Genomic DNA, 18,089 nt, shown 5'->3' on the forward strand with positions numbered 1-18,089 from the left:
GATGCAAGCGCCCTAGGATGGGGAGCCCACATGGAAGGGCGGTTCTCGCAAGGGAAATGGACACCCAAATGGGCACGAGCCTCCTCAAACTTGAGAGAGCTGAAAGCTGTGGGGGAAGCGCTAAAAACCTTCAAGCCAGCATTACAGGGGAAGGATGTAAAGATACAATCAGACAACGCAACGACAGTCGCATACCTAAACAGACAAGGGGGCCCAAATTCCCAAAAACTGATGAGACTGACACAATCTATCCTACTGTGGACAGAAGTGAACATAAGATCGATATCCGGTATTCATCTAAAAGGAACAGACAATACAGTGGCAGATTTCCTGAGCCGGAAAACGATAAAACACACGGAATGGTCGCTAAACCAAACAACCTTCACTCAAATCACCCAGAAGTGGGGAATACCCGAAGTAGACCTATTTGCTTCCAGGGCGAACGCAAAATCTCCGATATTTTTCTCCCTGGACCCTACAGATGGCAACAGCGGGGTGGATGCTTTCAACCAAAACTGGAAATGGCATCTGTGCTATGCATTCCCTCCAACTGCCATAATCCCAAAAGTAATCCAAAAAATCAAGGCAGAGAAAACAACAGTGATACTAATAGCACCACACTGGCCCCAGAGAGCATGGTTCAGTCATTTAAAAAATCTCAGCATACAACCTCAGCTGACACTGACGGACCGCCCGGATCTACTGTCACAAGGCCCAGTCAACCATCCGAACCACAAAATCTTGAAGCTCTCGGCTTGGTTACTGAGAGGGTAAAACTCCAGAACAAAGGCCTGTCAGACAGAGTAATCAACACCATCTTAAACAGCAGAAAGCCGGTAACGAGAGCCATCTATGAGAAAATAAGGAAAAAATTTGTTTCTTGGTACGAAGACAGACCAATCTCCAACGGTGGGATAATTCCAATAGTTTTGGACTTCCTACAAGATGGTGCAGACAAAAACATATCACCAAGTACCCTGAAAGTACAAGTTGCAGCACTTTCCTCGGTCATGGATACTAGACTAGCGGAAGACCCGCTGATAAGACGATTCCTCATAGCTCTTAAAAGATCCAAACCAGCCAAATTGTACAAAACTCCCACCTGGGACATGGGCACAGTACTTAAGGGCTTTCTTTCCCCTCCGTTTGAACCTATCGAGGACAGCTCAGACAAAAACCTCACGTTAAAAACTGCGCTCCTTCTGGCCTTAGTATCCGCCAGAAGAGTGAGTGAGATCCAAGCTCTATCTTCAATAGAACCATACTGTCTAATACATCTGGACAAGATAATTCTCTCTCCAGATCCGGCCTTTCTACCCAAGGTCTCTTCTACATTTCACAGAACCCAAAACATCGTCATACCCTCACTTCCAACAACCATGGATAGTAGGAAAAGAAACATTTACAGCAAACTTGATGTAAGGAACACGCTCATAGCGTATCTCGAAAGAACAAAAGAATGGCGTAGAACGACCTCCCTCTTCATCCTCTATGCAGGAATCAACAGAGGGAAACAAGCTTCAAAAAGCACCATCAGCAGATGGATAAGGATGGCCATACAGATTACCTATAAGGCACAGAATCTCACTCCACCTAGTGAAATCAGAGCGCACTCAACTAGAGCCTGGGCAACCTCGGCCGCAGAGAAAGCAGGGGCAACTCCGGAGCAGATCTGCAGGGCAGCGACATGGTCGAGCTTCAGTACTTTCGCTAAGCACTACCGCATAGACCAGCTGTCTGACCAAGACCAAGCATTTGGTCGTAAAGTGCTCCAGTCTCTAACCCCACCCTAGTAAGTATTGCTTGATATATCCTCTCGGATGCTGCCCTGGAAGACGATTCGAGAAAACAGAGTTAGGTACCTGGTAACTCTTTTTCTAAGAAGTCTTCCAGGGCAGCACTAGTTCCCACCCTTGAAACAACAAAAACCAGGTACAGAGGGGGAGCTTGCAGCTTACAGGGAATTCCTTCGGTGCTTTAACATAACTGAGGCACACAGGAAAGAGTGTGAAATTTATAATGGTGGACTAATGTGTTTCCTGTTTTAGGGAGGAGGAGCCTATCTCTCGGATGCTGCCCTGGAAGACTTCTTAGAAAAAGAGTTACCAGGTACCTAACTCTGTTTTTTTTTTAAATTCGGTCTTTTTATACATCTTTTTTAACAAAAAATAAAAACCGCAGAGGTGATCAAATGGCACCAAAAGAAAGCTCTATTTGTGGGAACAAAATGATAATGTAATTTGGGTACAGTGATGTATGACCACGTAATCGTCATTCAAAGTGCGTCAGCGCTGAACATTGGTCTGGACAGGAGGGGGGGGGGGGTTTAAGTGCCCGGTAAGCAAGTGGTTAATCTTGGAAGCCACAAAACTTTATATATTGTAGAGGAGTTCTCGTCTGTAAGAAAAAGAATGAAGTCAGCAGCTTACAAATACTGCAGCTGCTGACTTTTACTATAAGGACACTCACCTGTCCAGGGAGCCCGCTATGTCGGCACACCTAGGTGATTTGTCAATCAGCTTCGGGTGCAGGAGCCGGCATCTGTAGGAAGGGAATCAGAAAGTGAAGCCTGTTTCCTACTGCGCATGCGTGAGTCCCACTGCGCTTTCTGAATGGTCTTCTGGGACCTCTGTGTGTCCAAGAAGGCGGAGGAGGGGCTGGACATGTCGTAGATGACCGAAAGATGTTTTGCCCAGAAGTGGGAGCGGGTACCTGTCAAAAACAAGGTACCCACTCCCCCCTCCCCCCCCAAAAGTGCCAAATGTGGAAGGGGCAGGGGTGCAAACAAGCAAAGCTTCCCCTTTTGGGTGGAGCTCCACTTTAAGCAGAGGCCCCAGAGCAGAGGTCCTCAAACTAGGGCCCCTCAGTTGTTCAGGAACTACAATTCCCATCATGTCTGTGAATGTTGTTTTACAATGCCTCATGGGACTTGTAGTTCTGCAACAGCTGGAGGTTCTTAGTTTGAAGATCCCCACCCTAAAAGACAAAATAATGGGCATTTTAATGTTTTTTTTCTGTTTATGTCACATGGTATTTGCGCATTGGTTTTTCAAATGCAATTTTTTTGGGGGGAAATACACAGAATGCACAAAAACCAACACGGTTGCTGGCCACGTTTTGGGGGCCATTATAAAAATGTCACCCTAAGTGCATTTCACGTTCTTATGCATTTTCCGTCCGTTTGCAGAAACGCTCCTTTCTGGCCATCCTTCTGCTACACATAAGTGTGAACGGGGCATAAGAGCTGTGTGTACAGAGAGCTTCTACAGAGCATATGTAGAACTTTTGGTATGATGATGCAGGTTTGAACCCTTTGTGTTCACTGCACAGGTTTAAAAAAAATAAAAATAAAATATATATATGTGTGTATATACATATATACACCCCCCCCCCCCCTTCACGTTTTGCAAATCTTTTCTTCTATCTTTTCATGTGACAACACTGAAGAAATGACACTTGTCTACAATGTAAAGTAGTGAGTGTACAGCTTGTATAACAGTGTAAATTTGCTGTCCCCTCAAAATAACGCAACACACAGCCATTAATGTCTAAACCGCTGGCAACAAAAGTCAGTACACCCCTAAGTGAAAATGTCCAAATTAGAGGTCAACCGATATGGGTTTTTCTCTGGCCGATGCCGATATTTAGAAATTGCGGTGGCCGATGGCCGATATGTGATGCCGATTTTTTTGGGCCGATATATTTGGCCGATTTTTTTTTTTGTTTTTCCTTTCTTTTTTCCCTTCATCTCATAAAATCTAACAGTTAGACCCCTTTCACACTGGGGCGTTTTTCAGGCGCTTTTGGGCTAAAAATAGCGCCTGTAAAGTGCCTGTCAAACGGCTCCCCTGCAGTCTCACTGTGATATCCCGAGTGCTTTCACACTGAGGCGATGCGCTGGCAGGATGTAAAAAAAAAGTCCTGCAAACGGCATCTTTGGAGCGGTGTATACCCCTCCTCCACCACTCCTGCCCATTGAAATGAATGCGCACCGCTGCCGAAGCGCCTGCAAAGCGTTTTGGCAGCGGCGCTTCAGGGGCGCATTTAACCCTTTCCTCGGCCGCTAGCTGGGTTATAAGCGCCCTGCTAGCAGCCGAATAGCGCCTCTAAAATGACGGTAAAGCGCCGCTAAAACTAGCAGCGTTTTACCATCAACGCATGCCCGCTCCAGTGTGAAAGCAGCCTTAAGTAATACAGAATTTTTTTTCATTTAAACAAAACAAACCTTCAATCAGTTCACTTGTATGTAGAATTTAGAAAACAAAAAAAAAAACCTATCTTAAATATTAAATACACAAAAACAGGTAATCAAAACTTTTGGACAAAAAAAATGGGCTAACTTTACTGCTTAGGTTTTTTTTTTAATTCATTACTGTATTTTTTTTTTTTTTTTTTTAAATTGTGTTTGAAAGACCGCTGCGCAAATACCGAGAGACATAAAATATTGCAACAACCACCATTTTATTCCCTAGGGTCTCTGCTAAAAAAATATATATAATGTTTGGGGGTTCTAAGTGATTTTCTAGCAGAAAATACAGGATTTTTACTTGTAAGCAACAAATGTCAGAAAAGATTTAGTCTTTAAATGGTTAAACTGAGAACTTCTACACACGGAGTTCAGTCTATTGATAAAAAGAACCTGAAAGAGATACAATGTATCTTCTTATCAGACTTGGCAGGCTGCCCAGAGGAGGAGAGAATCCTCTCCACAGATAACCTCAGGAAACTTGCATTAACTTCTATTACAGAAGTCATTTGCAAGTCACGGCTGAAGTTACAATCGGCCTTTTTTATCAGCACAATCGGCTGATGCCGATTAAGTAAAAAACGCCAAATATCGGCCGATATATCGGCCGACCTCTAGTCCAAATTGTGCCCAATTAGCCATTTTTACTCCCCGGTGTCATGTGACTCGTTAGTGTTACAAGGTCTCAGGTGTGAATGGGGAGCAGGTGTGTTAAATTTGGTGTTATCACTCTCACTCTCTCATACTGGTCACTGGAAGTTCAACATGACACCTCATGGCAAAGAACTCTCTGAGGATCTGAAAAAAAGAATTGTTGCTCTACATAAAGATGGCCTAGACCAGTGATGGTGAACCTCGGCACCCCAGATGTTTTGGAACTACATTTCCCATGATGCTCAACTACACTGTAGAGTGCATGAGCATCATGGGAAATGTAGTTCCAAAACATCTGGGGTGCCGAGGTTCACCATCACTGGTCTAGGCTATAAGAAGATTGCCAAGACCCTGAAACTGAGCTGCAGCACGGTGGCCAAGACCATACAGCGGTATAACAGGACAGGTTCCACTCAGAACAGGCCTCACCATGGTCCACCAAAGAGGTTGAGGTCACGTGCTCAGCATCATATCCAGAGGTTGTCTTTGGGAAATAGATGTATGAGTGCTGCCAGCATTGCTGCAGAGGTTGTAGGGGTGGGGGGTCAGCCTGTCAGTGCTCAGACCATACGCCACACACTGCATCAAATTGGTCTGCATGGCTGTCATCTCAGAAGGAAGCCTCTTCTAAAGATGATGCACAAGAAAGCCCACAAACAGTTTGCTGAAGACAAGCAGACTAAGGACATGGATTACTGGAACCATGTCCTGTGGTCTGATGAGACCAAGATAAACTTATTTGGTTCAGATGGTGACAAGCGTGTGTGGGGGCAACCAGGTGAGGAGGACAAAGACAAGTGTGTCTTGTCTACAGTCAAGCATGGTATGCATATATTGATTGGTTTGTGCAAAAGTTATAGCATCTACAAAATAGGGGATGGCTTTATGGCATTTTTATTTATTTTTTACTAGGAATGGTGGTGATCAGCAATTTTTAGCAGGGCTGCGACATTGCGGCAGACAGATTGGACACTTTTTTTGGGACCACTGACATTTATACAGCGATCAGAGGTAAAAATAGCCACTGATTACTGTATAAATGTCACTGGCAGGGAAGGGGTTAACACTAGGGGGGCCGTCAAGGGGTTAAGTGTTCCCTAGGGAGGTGTTTCTAACTGGGGGGGGGGGGACTGACTGGGAGTAACGAGAGATCGCTGTTCCTGATTACTGGGAACAGCAGATCTGTCTCTACTCCCCTGTCAGAACGGTGATCTGTTTGTTTACATTGACAGATCCCCGTTCTGCCTCTGTGAGAAGCGACTCCAGGGTCACGCACGCGCTCCCTTAAAGCGGCCGCCGTACAGCTACGGCGATTTGCGCAGGGGGGGCCAACCTGCCGCTGTATAACGAAGGCGGCTGGTCGGCAAGTAGTTAAAATATACAAGTCCTATATCAAACATAAAAAATATCTATATATAAACAGTCCTTTTCAGTAAAGTGGCAGGTGCCCTATAATTAATCGTCAATCTTCAAATAAAATAAAAAATATGAACCAAATGTCATACATAAAAGTTAAATCCGAAGTGCAATAAAGTGACAACTTGTAAAAAAAAATCCTCCTTTTGTATTCAAGTCCTAAGGTTGATAAATAGTCCGTCTGCAAATAAAGACCATCCTTCAAAAGCAAACTGATCTGTGTCTTATTTTCAATGTGATTTCTAGAAGATATATATTTAACCACTTCCCGACCGCCGCACGACGATGTATGTCCTAAGTTTGAAGGGGTATATCGTTGTTATGGCAGCAGCTAGCTGCCATAACCCCGGTATCCCCGTTTTCGTGCGGCGGCCGGCTTTCAGATAAAAGTGGTCCCTGCGGCGGATTCGCCGCAAGATCACTTTTATCGGTGGCGGGAGAGGGGGCCCCCCCCCTCCCGCCGCGATCCGGTGCCCTCCGCCGCTTACCGGAGCCGTCGGTAGCGGCGGAGGCGATCGCGTCCTGTGCCGTGGTGTGTCTGGAGACGAGTGAGGCCAAGATGGCACTCACTCGTCTCCATGACACTGCTGGGCGGAAATGACGTCAAAACGTCACTTCCGTCCACGCCTCTTAAAGGCATATTTTTTCAAATGTCATTTTTCTAAATGACTTTTTTTTTTTTTTATTGCATTTTAGTGTAAATATGAGATCTGAGGTCTTTTTGACCCCAGATCTCATATTTAAGAGGTCCTGTCATGCTTTTTTCTATTACAAGGGATGTTTACATTCCTTGTAATAGAAATAAAAGTGACACAATTTTTTTTTTTTTTTAAACAGTGTAAAAATAAATAAAATATTGTAAAATAAATAATAAAAATAAAAAAAATAATTTTTAAAACCCCCCTGTCCCGACGAGCTCGCGCGCAGAAGCGAACGCATACGCGAGTAGCGCCCGCATATGAAAACGGTGGTTAAACCACACATGTGAGGTATCGCCGCGATCGGTAGAGCGAGAGCAATAATTCTAGCCCTAGACCTCCTCTGTAGCGCAAAATATGCAACCTGTAGAATTTTTTAAACGTCGCCTATGGAGATTTTTGAGGGTAAAAGTTTGACGCCATTCCACGAGCGGGCACAATTTTCAAGCATGACATGTTGGGTATCAATTTACTTGGCGTAACATTATATTTCACAATATAAAAAAAATTGGGATAACTTTACTGTTGTTTTATTTTTTTATTCAAAAAAGTGAATTTTTTCCAAAAAAAGTGCGCTTATAAGACCGCTGCGCAAATACGGTGCAAAAAAAAGTATTGCAATGACCGCCATTGTATTCTCTAGGGTGTTAGAAGAAAACCCATATATAATGTTTGGGGGTTCCAAGTGATTTTCTAGCAGAAAAACCTGTTTTAAACATGTGAGCACCTAAAATCCAAAACGAGGCTGGTCTTAAAGTGGTTAAGGTGCGAGTGCTTCAGAGTTCCACCCACATTTTTTACTCCTCACCACTAATGTGCACCCTTAAAATTGGCAATTTATTTATTTTTTTTCTGTTCACTTACCTGGTTTTAAGCCTGTATCTAAAATCACTTACTCCTTTAGCTGCTGCGACCGCCGGACGTCATTTCCGGTTTTGCATTGGCTCCTTGGAGATCTTGGTCAGCTTGGCATGGCATGGCTCCCGTAACATTTAACATTGACGTCCATTGAAAGTCTTGGTCAGCTTTGCATGGCAAGCTGATCAAGATTGTACCGCACTGCACATGTGCGAGATCGGCAGGTGCATGCTGGGTAACCAGCATGCACGGAATCCAGGAAGGACGACACTGTGGCTTCAGATGCCCACACTGAAGATGGCCGCGCTGTGCCGGAACTTCACAAAGTAAGAAAACGATGCTGCACAAATAGAAAACTGGGCATAGTTTACAGCTTTGTTACATTGCAAAAAGCATGAGCATTCTAGGGGTATTTTTATCTTAAAAGTCTTATTTCGGCCAGAACTCTGCTTTAACTTATGTATGACATTTGGTTCATAATTTGTATTTTATCTGAAGATCGCTGATTAATTATCACACCTGCCACTTTATTGAAAGGACTGTTTTATATATACATTTATTATTATTTTTGTGTTTGATATATGACTTCTATATTTTAAGGATTGTTGAGTAACATTTGCACCTGTCACTTTATTTGGATGGAATCATTTCACACACATCCATAGAGAGGTCACAGAAGTTTTTCAATTGCACACCATGTGAACATAAGCAACAACACTCAAATAAGCACACAATTATAACAGAGCAGCGCCTCACCCACTAGAACCTTCTATGGTACCAGCCCTTACCATAGTATATTTAACCATCAGTGTGGAAAAAACCCTCAACTATCTAGTTGGTGACACTAGGGCAGTGGACGGTGTAGAGCAGTGGATGGTGTCAGTAGAGCAGTGGATGGTGTCAGTAGGGCAGTGGACGGTGTCAGTAGAGCAGAGGACGGTGTCAGTAGAGGAGTGGATGGTGTCAGTAGAGCAGTGGATGGTGTCAGTAGAGCAGTGGATGGTGTCAGTAGGGCAGTGGACGGTGTCAGTAGGGCAGTGGACGGTGTCAGTGGAGCAGTGGACGGTGTCAGTGGAGCAGTGGACGGTGTCAGTAGGGCAGTGGACGGTGTCAGTGGAGCAGTGGACGGTGTCAGTGGAGCAGTGGACGGTGTCAGTGGAGCAGTGGACGGTGTCAGTGGGGCAGTGGACGGTGTCAGTGGGGCAGTGGACGGTGTCAGTGGAGCAGTGGACGGTGTCAGTGGAGCAGTGGACGGTGTCAGTAGGGCAGTGGACGGTGTCAGTGGAGCAGTGGACGGTGTCAGTGGAGCAGTGGACGGTGTCAGTGGAGCAGTGGATGGTGTCAGTGGAGCAGTGGACGGTGTCAGTGGAGCAGTGGACGGTGTCAGTGGGGCAGTGGGCGGTGTCAGTGGGGCAGTGGGCGGTGTCAGTGGGGCAGTGGGCGGTGTCAGTGGGGCAGTGGGCGGTGTCAGTGGGGCAGTGGGCGGTGTCAGTGGGGCAGTGGGCGGTGTCAGTGGGGCAGTGGGCGGTGTCAGTGGGGCAGTGGGCGGTGTCAGTGGGGCAGTGGGCGGTGTCAGTGGGGCAGTGGGCGGTGTCAGTGGGGCAGTGGGCGGTGTCAGTGGGGCAGTGGGCGGTGTCAGTGGGGCAGTGGACGGTGTCAGTAGGGCAGTGTCAGTAGGGCGGTGTCAGTAGGGCAGTGGACGGGGAGATTGCCTCTGGTATAAGTATTGACATGTCTGTGTCTTTGCTCGGCTGTTACACTGGACGCGGTTCTCAATCCCGCCCATGACATTGTGTATCCCCGTGCCTCTGATTTTTCCCCGGCATAGTTACTTTCTACTCCCTCCTGTGAAATTCTTCACCTTCTGGGCATGCGCCGGCTCCAAAGAAGACAGAGAAGAGGTCGTGCGCATGCGCAGAGGGTGAAGAATTTCACAGGAGGCGGAGAAGCAGTGCAGACTGGGGATTGGCAAGGCAGGGACACGGTCTACCTGTCACCTACCGGCAATCAACAGGCAGCCCACGATCGACGGGTTGCCGACCCCCGCTAAAAATTGCATTTGAAAAACCGCTGCGCAAATATTATGTGACATAAAAAATTGCAATGGTCGCCAGTTTATTCCCTAGGGTGTCTGCTAAAAAAAATATATAAGGTTTGGGGGTTTTAAGTAATTTTCTAGCATAGCTCTCACGCTAACGTTCGCAGGAAAACCTCACGTGTGGCTTGAAGTATTTACATATTCGCATGAGACCTACATATGCGCTCGCTTCTGTGTGTGAGCATGCAAGGATGTTTTAATTTTATTGTTTTTTTTTTTTTTGTTTAAATTTTTTTATTTTTACAATTTCCCTTTTTTTTATTTTTTTTTTTTTCCCCCTTGTAATACGAATAGGGCATGACAAGTCCTCTTTACAGTGAGATGTGGGGTCTATAAGTCCCCAGATCTCACCTCTAGGCTAGGCAGTGTATACATCTGCCGAGGTCATGACGTCGCCCCCGGCCTCTGAAGGTCATAGAGATGATCGGGGACCATTTAGTCCTCGGTCAGCTCTATGGTAGACAGCCGCTGCCGTCCAATTCATTTCCCGGCTCGGCGATCGCACGGTTAAGCCTGTAGAAACAACAGAGGGAGGGGAGACGACGGCACGGATGAGCGAGTTTGCGTGGAAGGACTTGATTGGCCTCCACAGAGTCCTGACCTCAACCCGATAGAACACCTTTGGGATGAATTGGAGCAGGGCTCAAAATTTCAAGTCCTGAGCTACTAGGAAGGCCTCAAGGGTTACTCGCCACCAGTCACCAGCCCCACCCTACCCTGCCCGCCCCTAAACACGCCCTGATAAATTATCTCATAAAATGACACTTAAATGTGTTATGCTGAATTAAGTTACAAAAATAAAATATTAACAACTTTTTCTGTGCCTATCAATGCAGCCTCATCAATGCCCACCAATGCAGCCTCGTCAGTGCCCACCATTGCACCAGATCATGACTGGAGGATGAGGAGAGCCGCGGGATAGCACGCCGGAACAGCTTACATTACAATTGCCTCCGTTCTGCTCGCAGTCACACACACAGCTCCTCCTGAACCCGCGTCTGTGATAGACAGAACGCATCCCAGCGTTGGACCGGTGTCCTGTCTATCACAGACGTGGGGTCAGGAGGAGGAGGGGCTGTGTGTGGCGGCGAGCAGAGCAAAGGCAATTGTAATGTAATCTGTTAGAGCGGGCTCTATCTGCGCTCTGTGATCCCACGGCTCTCCTCTTCCTCCATGCGAACAAATCCCGATCAACCCTGCCCTTTGGCGGTGCTCCAAACAACCGCCCCCCCCCCCGCTCCTCGCCAGCCAGGGAAATGCGAGTGGAAAATTTGAGGGCTGAATTAGAGTGCAGACAGCAAGCCAGGCCTTCTCATCCAACATCAGTGCCTGACCTCACAAATGCTCTTCTGGAAGAATGGTCAAACATTCCCATAGACACCCTCCTAAACCTTGTGGACAGCCTTCCCAGAAGAGTTGAAGCTGTTATAGCTGCAAAGGGCGGAGCCAACTCAATATTGAACCCTACGGACTAAGACTGGGATGCCATTAAAGTTCATGTGTGTGTAAAGGCAGGCGTCCCAATACTTTTGGTAATAAAGTGTATGTTTTCTCCATACCTTGCAATACAGAGTATTCCTTTTTTGCTCTTGTGGATCATTTGAGTAAAAGAAAGGTGGACATTTAGGACTTCCTCACACCATATCCATTGAGCTACGCTTTTCTGAAAAGCTCCGCACATGTATGGTATGGACAGGGCACATAGAATACCAAGCTTGGCATTCCAGCTGTATTGGGAGTACAGGTCACATGGTACGTTGTCAGCTACAGGCCGGACTCCCGGGGGTCGTAGTTTTCACCACAGCTGGAGTGTCGAGATTTCCTCACTTTAAACTATTTGCACACATTGAACGGCTGCAGTGGCCACCAGCGGACCTCTCTGTTCACCTGATTATAAGTGGTCGGTTTCTTGTTTTGTGAACAGGAAATGGTGGCGGACAAAGGGGAGCGCCTGCATCACACACTGGAAGACCCAAAGCTGGTGAGTAGATTTGGTGAATTTCCCTTAATCACGTTTTTCTTTTTCCCTTTTTTTTTGTCTCTGGGAAGGTGATCTGCTCTTGTGTATCTGCTTTGTTTTCACCTTTCTCTTTGTGCTTTATAATTAGGGTTGCACCGATATACTAGTATGGGTATCGATACCGAGTATTTGCACAAGTATCGGTACTCATGCAAATGCACCGATACCTGAAACTGATACTTTCAGGCTCGGTTCTTTGAGCTGTCAGCGGGTCTCCCCTGTGTTAGTGTCGGTTCACACTGAGGCAGCACGACTTGCAGCGAGACTGCTTCAGGCGACCCGGACACGACAGGAGCGGCGACTTGCAAAATGACTTCTGTATAGAAGTTAATGCAAGTCGCCCCAAAAAAAGTACAGGAACCTTTTTGTAAGTCGGAGCGACTTGCATCGCTCCTATTTGAACGGTTCCGTAGTACAGAACGGGAAGCGACTTGTCAGGCGGGTAAGTTGCCTGACAAGTCGCCCCTGTGTGACCCGGGGCTTAAAGCGTTTGTAAAGGTGTTTTTTTTTTTTTTTTAAAATAACAAACATATCATACTTACCTTCACTGTGCAGCTCGTTCTGCACAGAGTGGCCCCGAACCTGGTCTTCTGGGGTCCCTCGGCGGCTGTTTCAGCTCCTCCCCGCAAGCATTCACCACCTTCATGCGAGCTCCCTCGCACGGTGGTGAGTGCTTGCGGGCGCGCTCCCGTGATACAGCCGGCGGCTATAGCCGCTCGCTGTATCACTCGGCCCCGCCCCCCGGCGCGCCGCGTCATCGGATGTGATTGACAGCAGCGCGAGCCAATGGCTGCGCTGCTTTCAATCCATCCACTGCAGCCAATCAGCGGCCAGGGTGAGCGGAGGAACAGATGTCGGGAACGCGAAGCTGACTTTCGAGGCGTCAGGTAAGTAAAACGGGGGGCCTGGGGGCGGCGGTTCTGTCAGAAGTTTTTTCACCTTAATGCATAGAATGCATTAAGGTGAAAAAATTTTTACCTTTACAACCCCTTTAAAGAAGTCCGGTAATTGGAGCTGTCAAAAAAAAAACAAAGTAGCCAGCAATGCTTTTTGTATCTTTCTGTTTCTTCATCTATAGATCAAAGGGATGAACAAATGTTCCTCTGTAAACCCCTTAATAACCCTTCATTTACTCTAATCAGCCTTAATTAAACTCCCTATTCTCCTCCATTTAATTATTTACCTGCTTTTTTTTTCTTTTGTTCACGTCTGTTTTTTTAAACGATAAACAATTAAAACCTTTTTTTTTTTTTGCTTTGTTAGTGAATATTTTTACACATATATATTAACATATATTTACACATTTCACATTGAAAAAGCGCTAAATTAAAAAAAAAAAACGATTTAATTTGTAAATAACTTTTCAATGCTTTGTATCATTGCTGACAGCTGAAGTTAAAACAAAACAGTTGCGGTCGGTATCGGTAATTGGTATCGGCGAGTACTTAAAAAAAAAAAAAAAAAAAAAGTTTTGTTACTTGTATTCATTGTATAAAAAAAAAAAAAAAAAAATGTATCGTGCATCCCTATTTTATAATAGGGCTGGGTGATTTTCTAAAAAAAAATTTTTAAAAATCTGCGATTTTCTTAAAAAAAACGTAATTCACGATTCGAATTGAGTTTTTTTTTTTTTTTTTTTGGACACCGCGCTGGTCCTGAGGAGCTGCGGGCAGGAGTTTTTAGGCGAGGCCGCGGCGCCGGACGCCGCGGACTAGGCCCACGCCACGGTCTCGCCTAAAAACTCCTGCCCGCAGCTCCTCAGGACCGGCGCAGTGAAAAAAAAAATCTAAAAAAATAGATTTGCTTAAATTTTGAATCGATTTGACCTCTCAACTCGATTCAAGATTTAAATCGATTTTTTTTTTCCCCCACCCCTAATTTATAATAAAAAAAAAATACAACAAACGAGAAAAATGTATTTAGTGCAGAAAAATTGCTGTCCTGTAAATTTTTTCACTAATTATAAGGAAATTGAAGGACAATAATGGCCGGAAAACGAAACACAGATGGTAAAATTTGTGCTGGTCGTTGTAAAAACTTCCCCTTTACATTGGTGTCGGCGGTGGTGGTGAAGGGCGGGCCGCCGTTGGCCGTGGTGTTGAAGGGCGGGCCGCCGTTGGCCGTGGTGTTGAAGGGCGGGCCGCCGTTGGCCGTGGTGTTGAAGGGCGGGCCGCCGTTGGCCGTGGTGGTGAAGGGCGGCCCGCCGTTGGCCGTGGTGGTGAAGGGCGGCCCGCCGTTGGCCGTGGTGGTGAAGGGCGGCCCGCCGTTGGCCGTGGTGGTGAAGGGCGGCCCGCCGTTGGCCGTGGTGGTGAAGGGCGGCCCGCCGTTGGCCGTGGTGGTGAAGGGCGGCCCGCCGTTGGCCGTGGTGGTGAAGGGCGGCCCGCCGTTGGCCGTGGTGGTGAAGGGCGGCCCGCCGTTGGCCGTGGTGGTGAAGGGCGGCCCGCTGTTCAGTGCTAATAATACACACGGTCACCATACTAAAGCCCTTCCCAGCCAGTGTCATAACATCTACAGATAACCAATTGGGTACAATGTGTGCCTCACAATGTGTAATTTGTGCTGTTTTACTAACTGATGCTTTGCACAGAGAAACAGAGATTGCTCCCTCTGTACAGAGCTCTGTGTTTTGTCTACACAGAGCTCTGCGCTGTAATTGGACACAGCCGATCAGCAGGTCCTGGCCATGAAGCCTTGGCTAGGACCTGCTGACGCTCTCCCTCGGGGGGGGGTGCGCACCCTAAAACTGGAAACGGGTGATGACGTCGCTTTGCCTGTGCGGGCCGCCCGTCTGCTGTACGTTGCAGTTGGTTGGCCTGCAAGTGGTTAAATTGCCTTTACAATTTGTGCATTATACATGTATGTGAACAATTAAAAAAAAAAAAAATGGTCCTACAGTAAAAAGGTATATAAACAGCAGGATGTCGTTTAGGAGAATTATCCAATGAGATTGTGTTCAGCCTCATTATATGATTCTCTATGTAATATTCTGTTTTTCCTCTCCTGTGTTGTAGGATCACACGATGCGATCGTCTTCTGTGAAGATAACTAGTACAGTCTGTGTGTCGGATAACAAAGTGTCGTCCACCTTACCTGGAGGACCGGATGCTCAGAGGTAATCTGCTCGTCTCGGGCACCACGCCTGTCTTGGTGTGTATGGATATGTGTGACCGATTTCTTCTTTGGAGAAACATGACAAGCTGAACCTTTTTTGAGTTTTAAAAAAAAAAAAATGTAATTTGTTAAAGTGATTTGTAAGGCTTTGTTTTTTATTTTTTTCATATAACAAACATGTCATACTTCCCTCCACTGTGCAGTTCGTTTTGCACAGAGTGGCCCCCGATCCTCAAATTCTGGGGTCCCCCGGCGGCTCTAGTAGCTCCTCCCCCGCATAGTATAACCCCCCCTAGGAGAAGCGCTCTCCCAGGAGGGTGGAGGGGGGGGGTTACCTTGCGGGCGCGCTCCCGAGTCCAGCACTCGGCGTCCATAGACACAGATTCAGTAGAAAGTTTTGTGCTACTTCAGTTAGAGCTTCAGCAAAAACACACACAAAGGTAAATAGACTGTACACTTTGCAAAGTGCAGCTGCTCCTGAGCTTAGAAAATGAAGAAAACCTTCACTTTGCAAAAGATTACCCAATCATGTGCAAGGAAAAAATACAAAACCCACATTTTTTGCTTGCACATGATTGGATGATGGAAGTTGACAGAGCTAGCTTCTCATTTCCTAAGCCAGGGATCTTCAAACTACGGCCCTCCAGGTGTTCAGGAACTACAATTCCCATCATGCCTAGCCATGTCTGTGAATGTCAGAGCTTTACAATGCCTCATGGGAGGTGTAGTTCTGCAACAGCTGGAGGGCCGTAGTTTGAGGATCCCTGTCCTAAGCTCTGGAGCAACTGCTCTTGTAGAGTGCACAGTCTATTTACATTTAGTAAATCGACCCCAATATATAGAATGATAACACAGGTTATCCAATCATTCTATGCTGGTAGCTGGTGTGGGAGCTTTTTGGTCTATCTCATCGACCAGAAGACCACTGTAGAAGACGGGTATATAAAATACAAATGGTTGAGGGGGGGGGGGGGGCATGAGCCTTGATGTTGTACATCCTTGGAGGTGTTGGATCAGAAAGCTTACCTGGGCTTTAGCAAGTTTTATGGATGTTTTAATACTGGAAGATCTTCAAATATAACTGAATTCCAATAAGGCCAGACCACTCTGTACTATAAAAGCATACTAGGACATTGAAATAAATAGGTTCTTGCTGGCGACTGATTGGTTTAATCACTTGAGGACCAGAAGGTTTTACCCCTCCTTCATGACCAGGCCATTTTTTGCGATTCAGCACTGCGTTACTTTAACTGACAATTACGCAGTCGTGCGACGTTGTACCCAAACAAAATGTCATTTTTTTTCCCCACAAATAGAGCTTTCTTTTAGTGGTATTTGATCACCTCTGCGGTTTTTATTTTTTGCGCTATAAACAAAAAAAAACGACAATTGTGAAAAAAAAACTGTATTTTTTAGTTTTTACTTTAATACATATCTAATAAAAAAAAATGTAAAAAATCGAATTTCTTCATCAGTTTAGGCCAATATGTATTCTGCTACATATTTTATGGTAAAAAAAAAAAATCCCAGTAAGCGTATATTGATTGGTTTGCGCAAAAGTTATAGCGTCTACAAAAAAGGGGATAGATTTTAATTTTTTTTAAATAGTTTTTACTGGTAATGGCGGCGATCAGCAATTTTTAGCGGGACTGTGATATTGCAACGGACAAATCTGACCCTAAGTGACACTTTTTGGGGACCAGTGACACCAATGCAGTGATCGTTGCTAAAAAAAAAAAAAATGCACTGTCACTATATAAATGACACTGGCAGGCAAGGGATTAACACCAGGGGGCAATCAAAGGGTTAGGTGTGTCCTAGGTTCGCGAGGGAAGGACATTGAGCAAATGGAAGATCTGACCTCTGCCTTGCGAGATAAGTCAGAGGAACATAAGTCCAGATGGTTCTACTGGGATCTCTTTCGCTTCTCTGACGAGTTCCACCAATACACGTTAGGATCAACCGTCTAGGGTCCCCACCGCCTGTTCAGTGCTATTGATCATGGCTCCCTAGGGTTTCCCCCCCCCTCTCTCTCATCTCCTCTTTTTTTTCTCTTTCTCTCTCGTTTCCATCTCTCCTTTTCAATTAAAAAACAAAAAGTGATGGGCACAGAAGCTTATATTTACCCTGTATTAGACTTCAACTAGTGGAGTGGGCCAGACTGAGTGGCTCCCTTCACCCACATGCATTTGCGTTGTATAGTTGATGTGCTAGATGCAGGCGTCACAGTCTATATGCAATGCAAAGTTGTCTTATTTGTTTGTATCTGTGTCACATCTTTAAATAAAGAATTAAAAAAAAAAAAAAAAATGTGTCCTAGGGTGGGGCTTTCTAACCTGTGTGGGGGATAGACTGACCGGGAGTACACAGAGATCACTGTTCCCGATTACTAGGAACAGACGATCTCTCTGTACTTCCCTATCAGTACGGGAATCTGCCTTGTTTACATAGCCTCTCTGTGGAGCGATCGCGGGTGGCCTGTCAGACATCGCGGCCACCAGACCCACGCATCGGCTCCCGCTCCGTGCCGCAGTCACGTGCCCGCCCACAGTATCTGTTACACAAAACGACATTTCGCACAATAGAGCCGCCTGTGGCAGGCGGTCCTTAAGTGGTTAAAAAAGTAGGATTGATCGAGATTGTCAGAGGATGAAAAGTTGAAAATGCTGGGAAAATAATTCCTGTTTTAAAGATTACAAAAAGGATGTTTGATATTCATTGTCTCTGAAATGAACCCACCAACAGATGAGAGGTTTAATAGACCTGCTGGACCTCTGATCACCCAAAAAATATTTAGACTTTTCTTTTCTCCATTCTCAGTGATCTGGTGTCCACATTTGCACGTCTTCATGCCTTATTGTCTTTTGGGATCTGTTGTTTTCACATCAGTTTTTAACTGAAGGTTTGTTTATGTACATTATGTCCCATCATATTCTGCTGGGATTACTCGGGTTTGTGACAAGTGTAATTTACGGTGCCCATAGATGA

General features: G+C 45.8%; 1 protein-coding gene across 1 annotated transcript in view; it reads left to right on the plus strand.

The window, feature by feature from the left end:
• LOC141145751 (uncharacterized) overlaps nt 1–18,089 on the plus strand; it is a 52,318-nt gene that overhangs the window by 9,456 nt on the left and 24,773 nt on the right. Inside the window, exons 2-3 of the mRNA XM_073632633.1 lie at nt 11,895–11,951; nt 15,002–15,102. Coding sequence (XP_073488734.1) covers nt 11,898–11,951; nt 15,002–15,102 — 155 coding nt within the window. The 5' untranslated portion in view covers nt 11,895–11,897. The remainder of the gene's footprint in view (nt 1–11,894; nt 11,952–15,001; nt 15,103–18,089) is intronic.

Source organism: Aquarana catesbeiana, linkage group LG05, assembly GCF_042186555.1.
Source record: "Aquarana catesbeiana isolate 2022-GZ linkage group LG05, ASM4218655v1, whole genome shotgun sequence".
Lineage (NCBI taxonomy): Eukaryota > Metazoa > Chordata > Amphibia > Anura > Ranidae > Aquarana > Aquarana catesbeiana.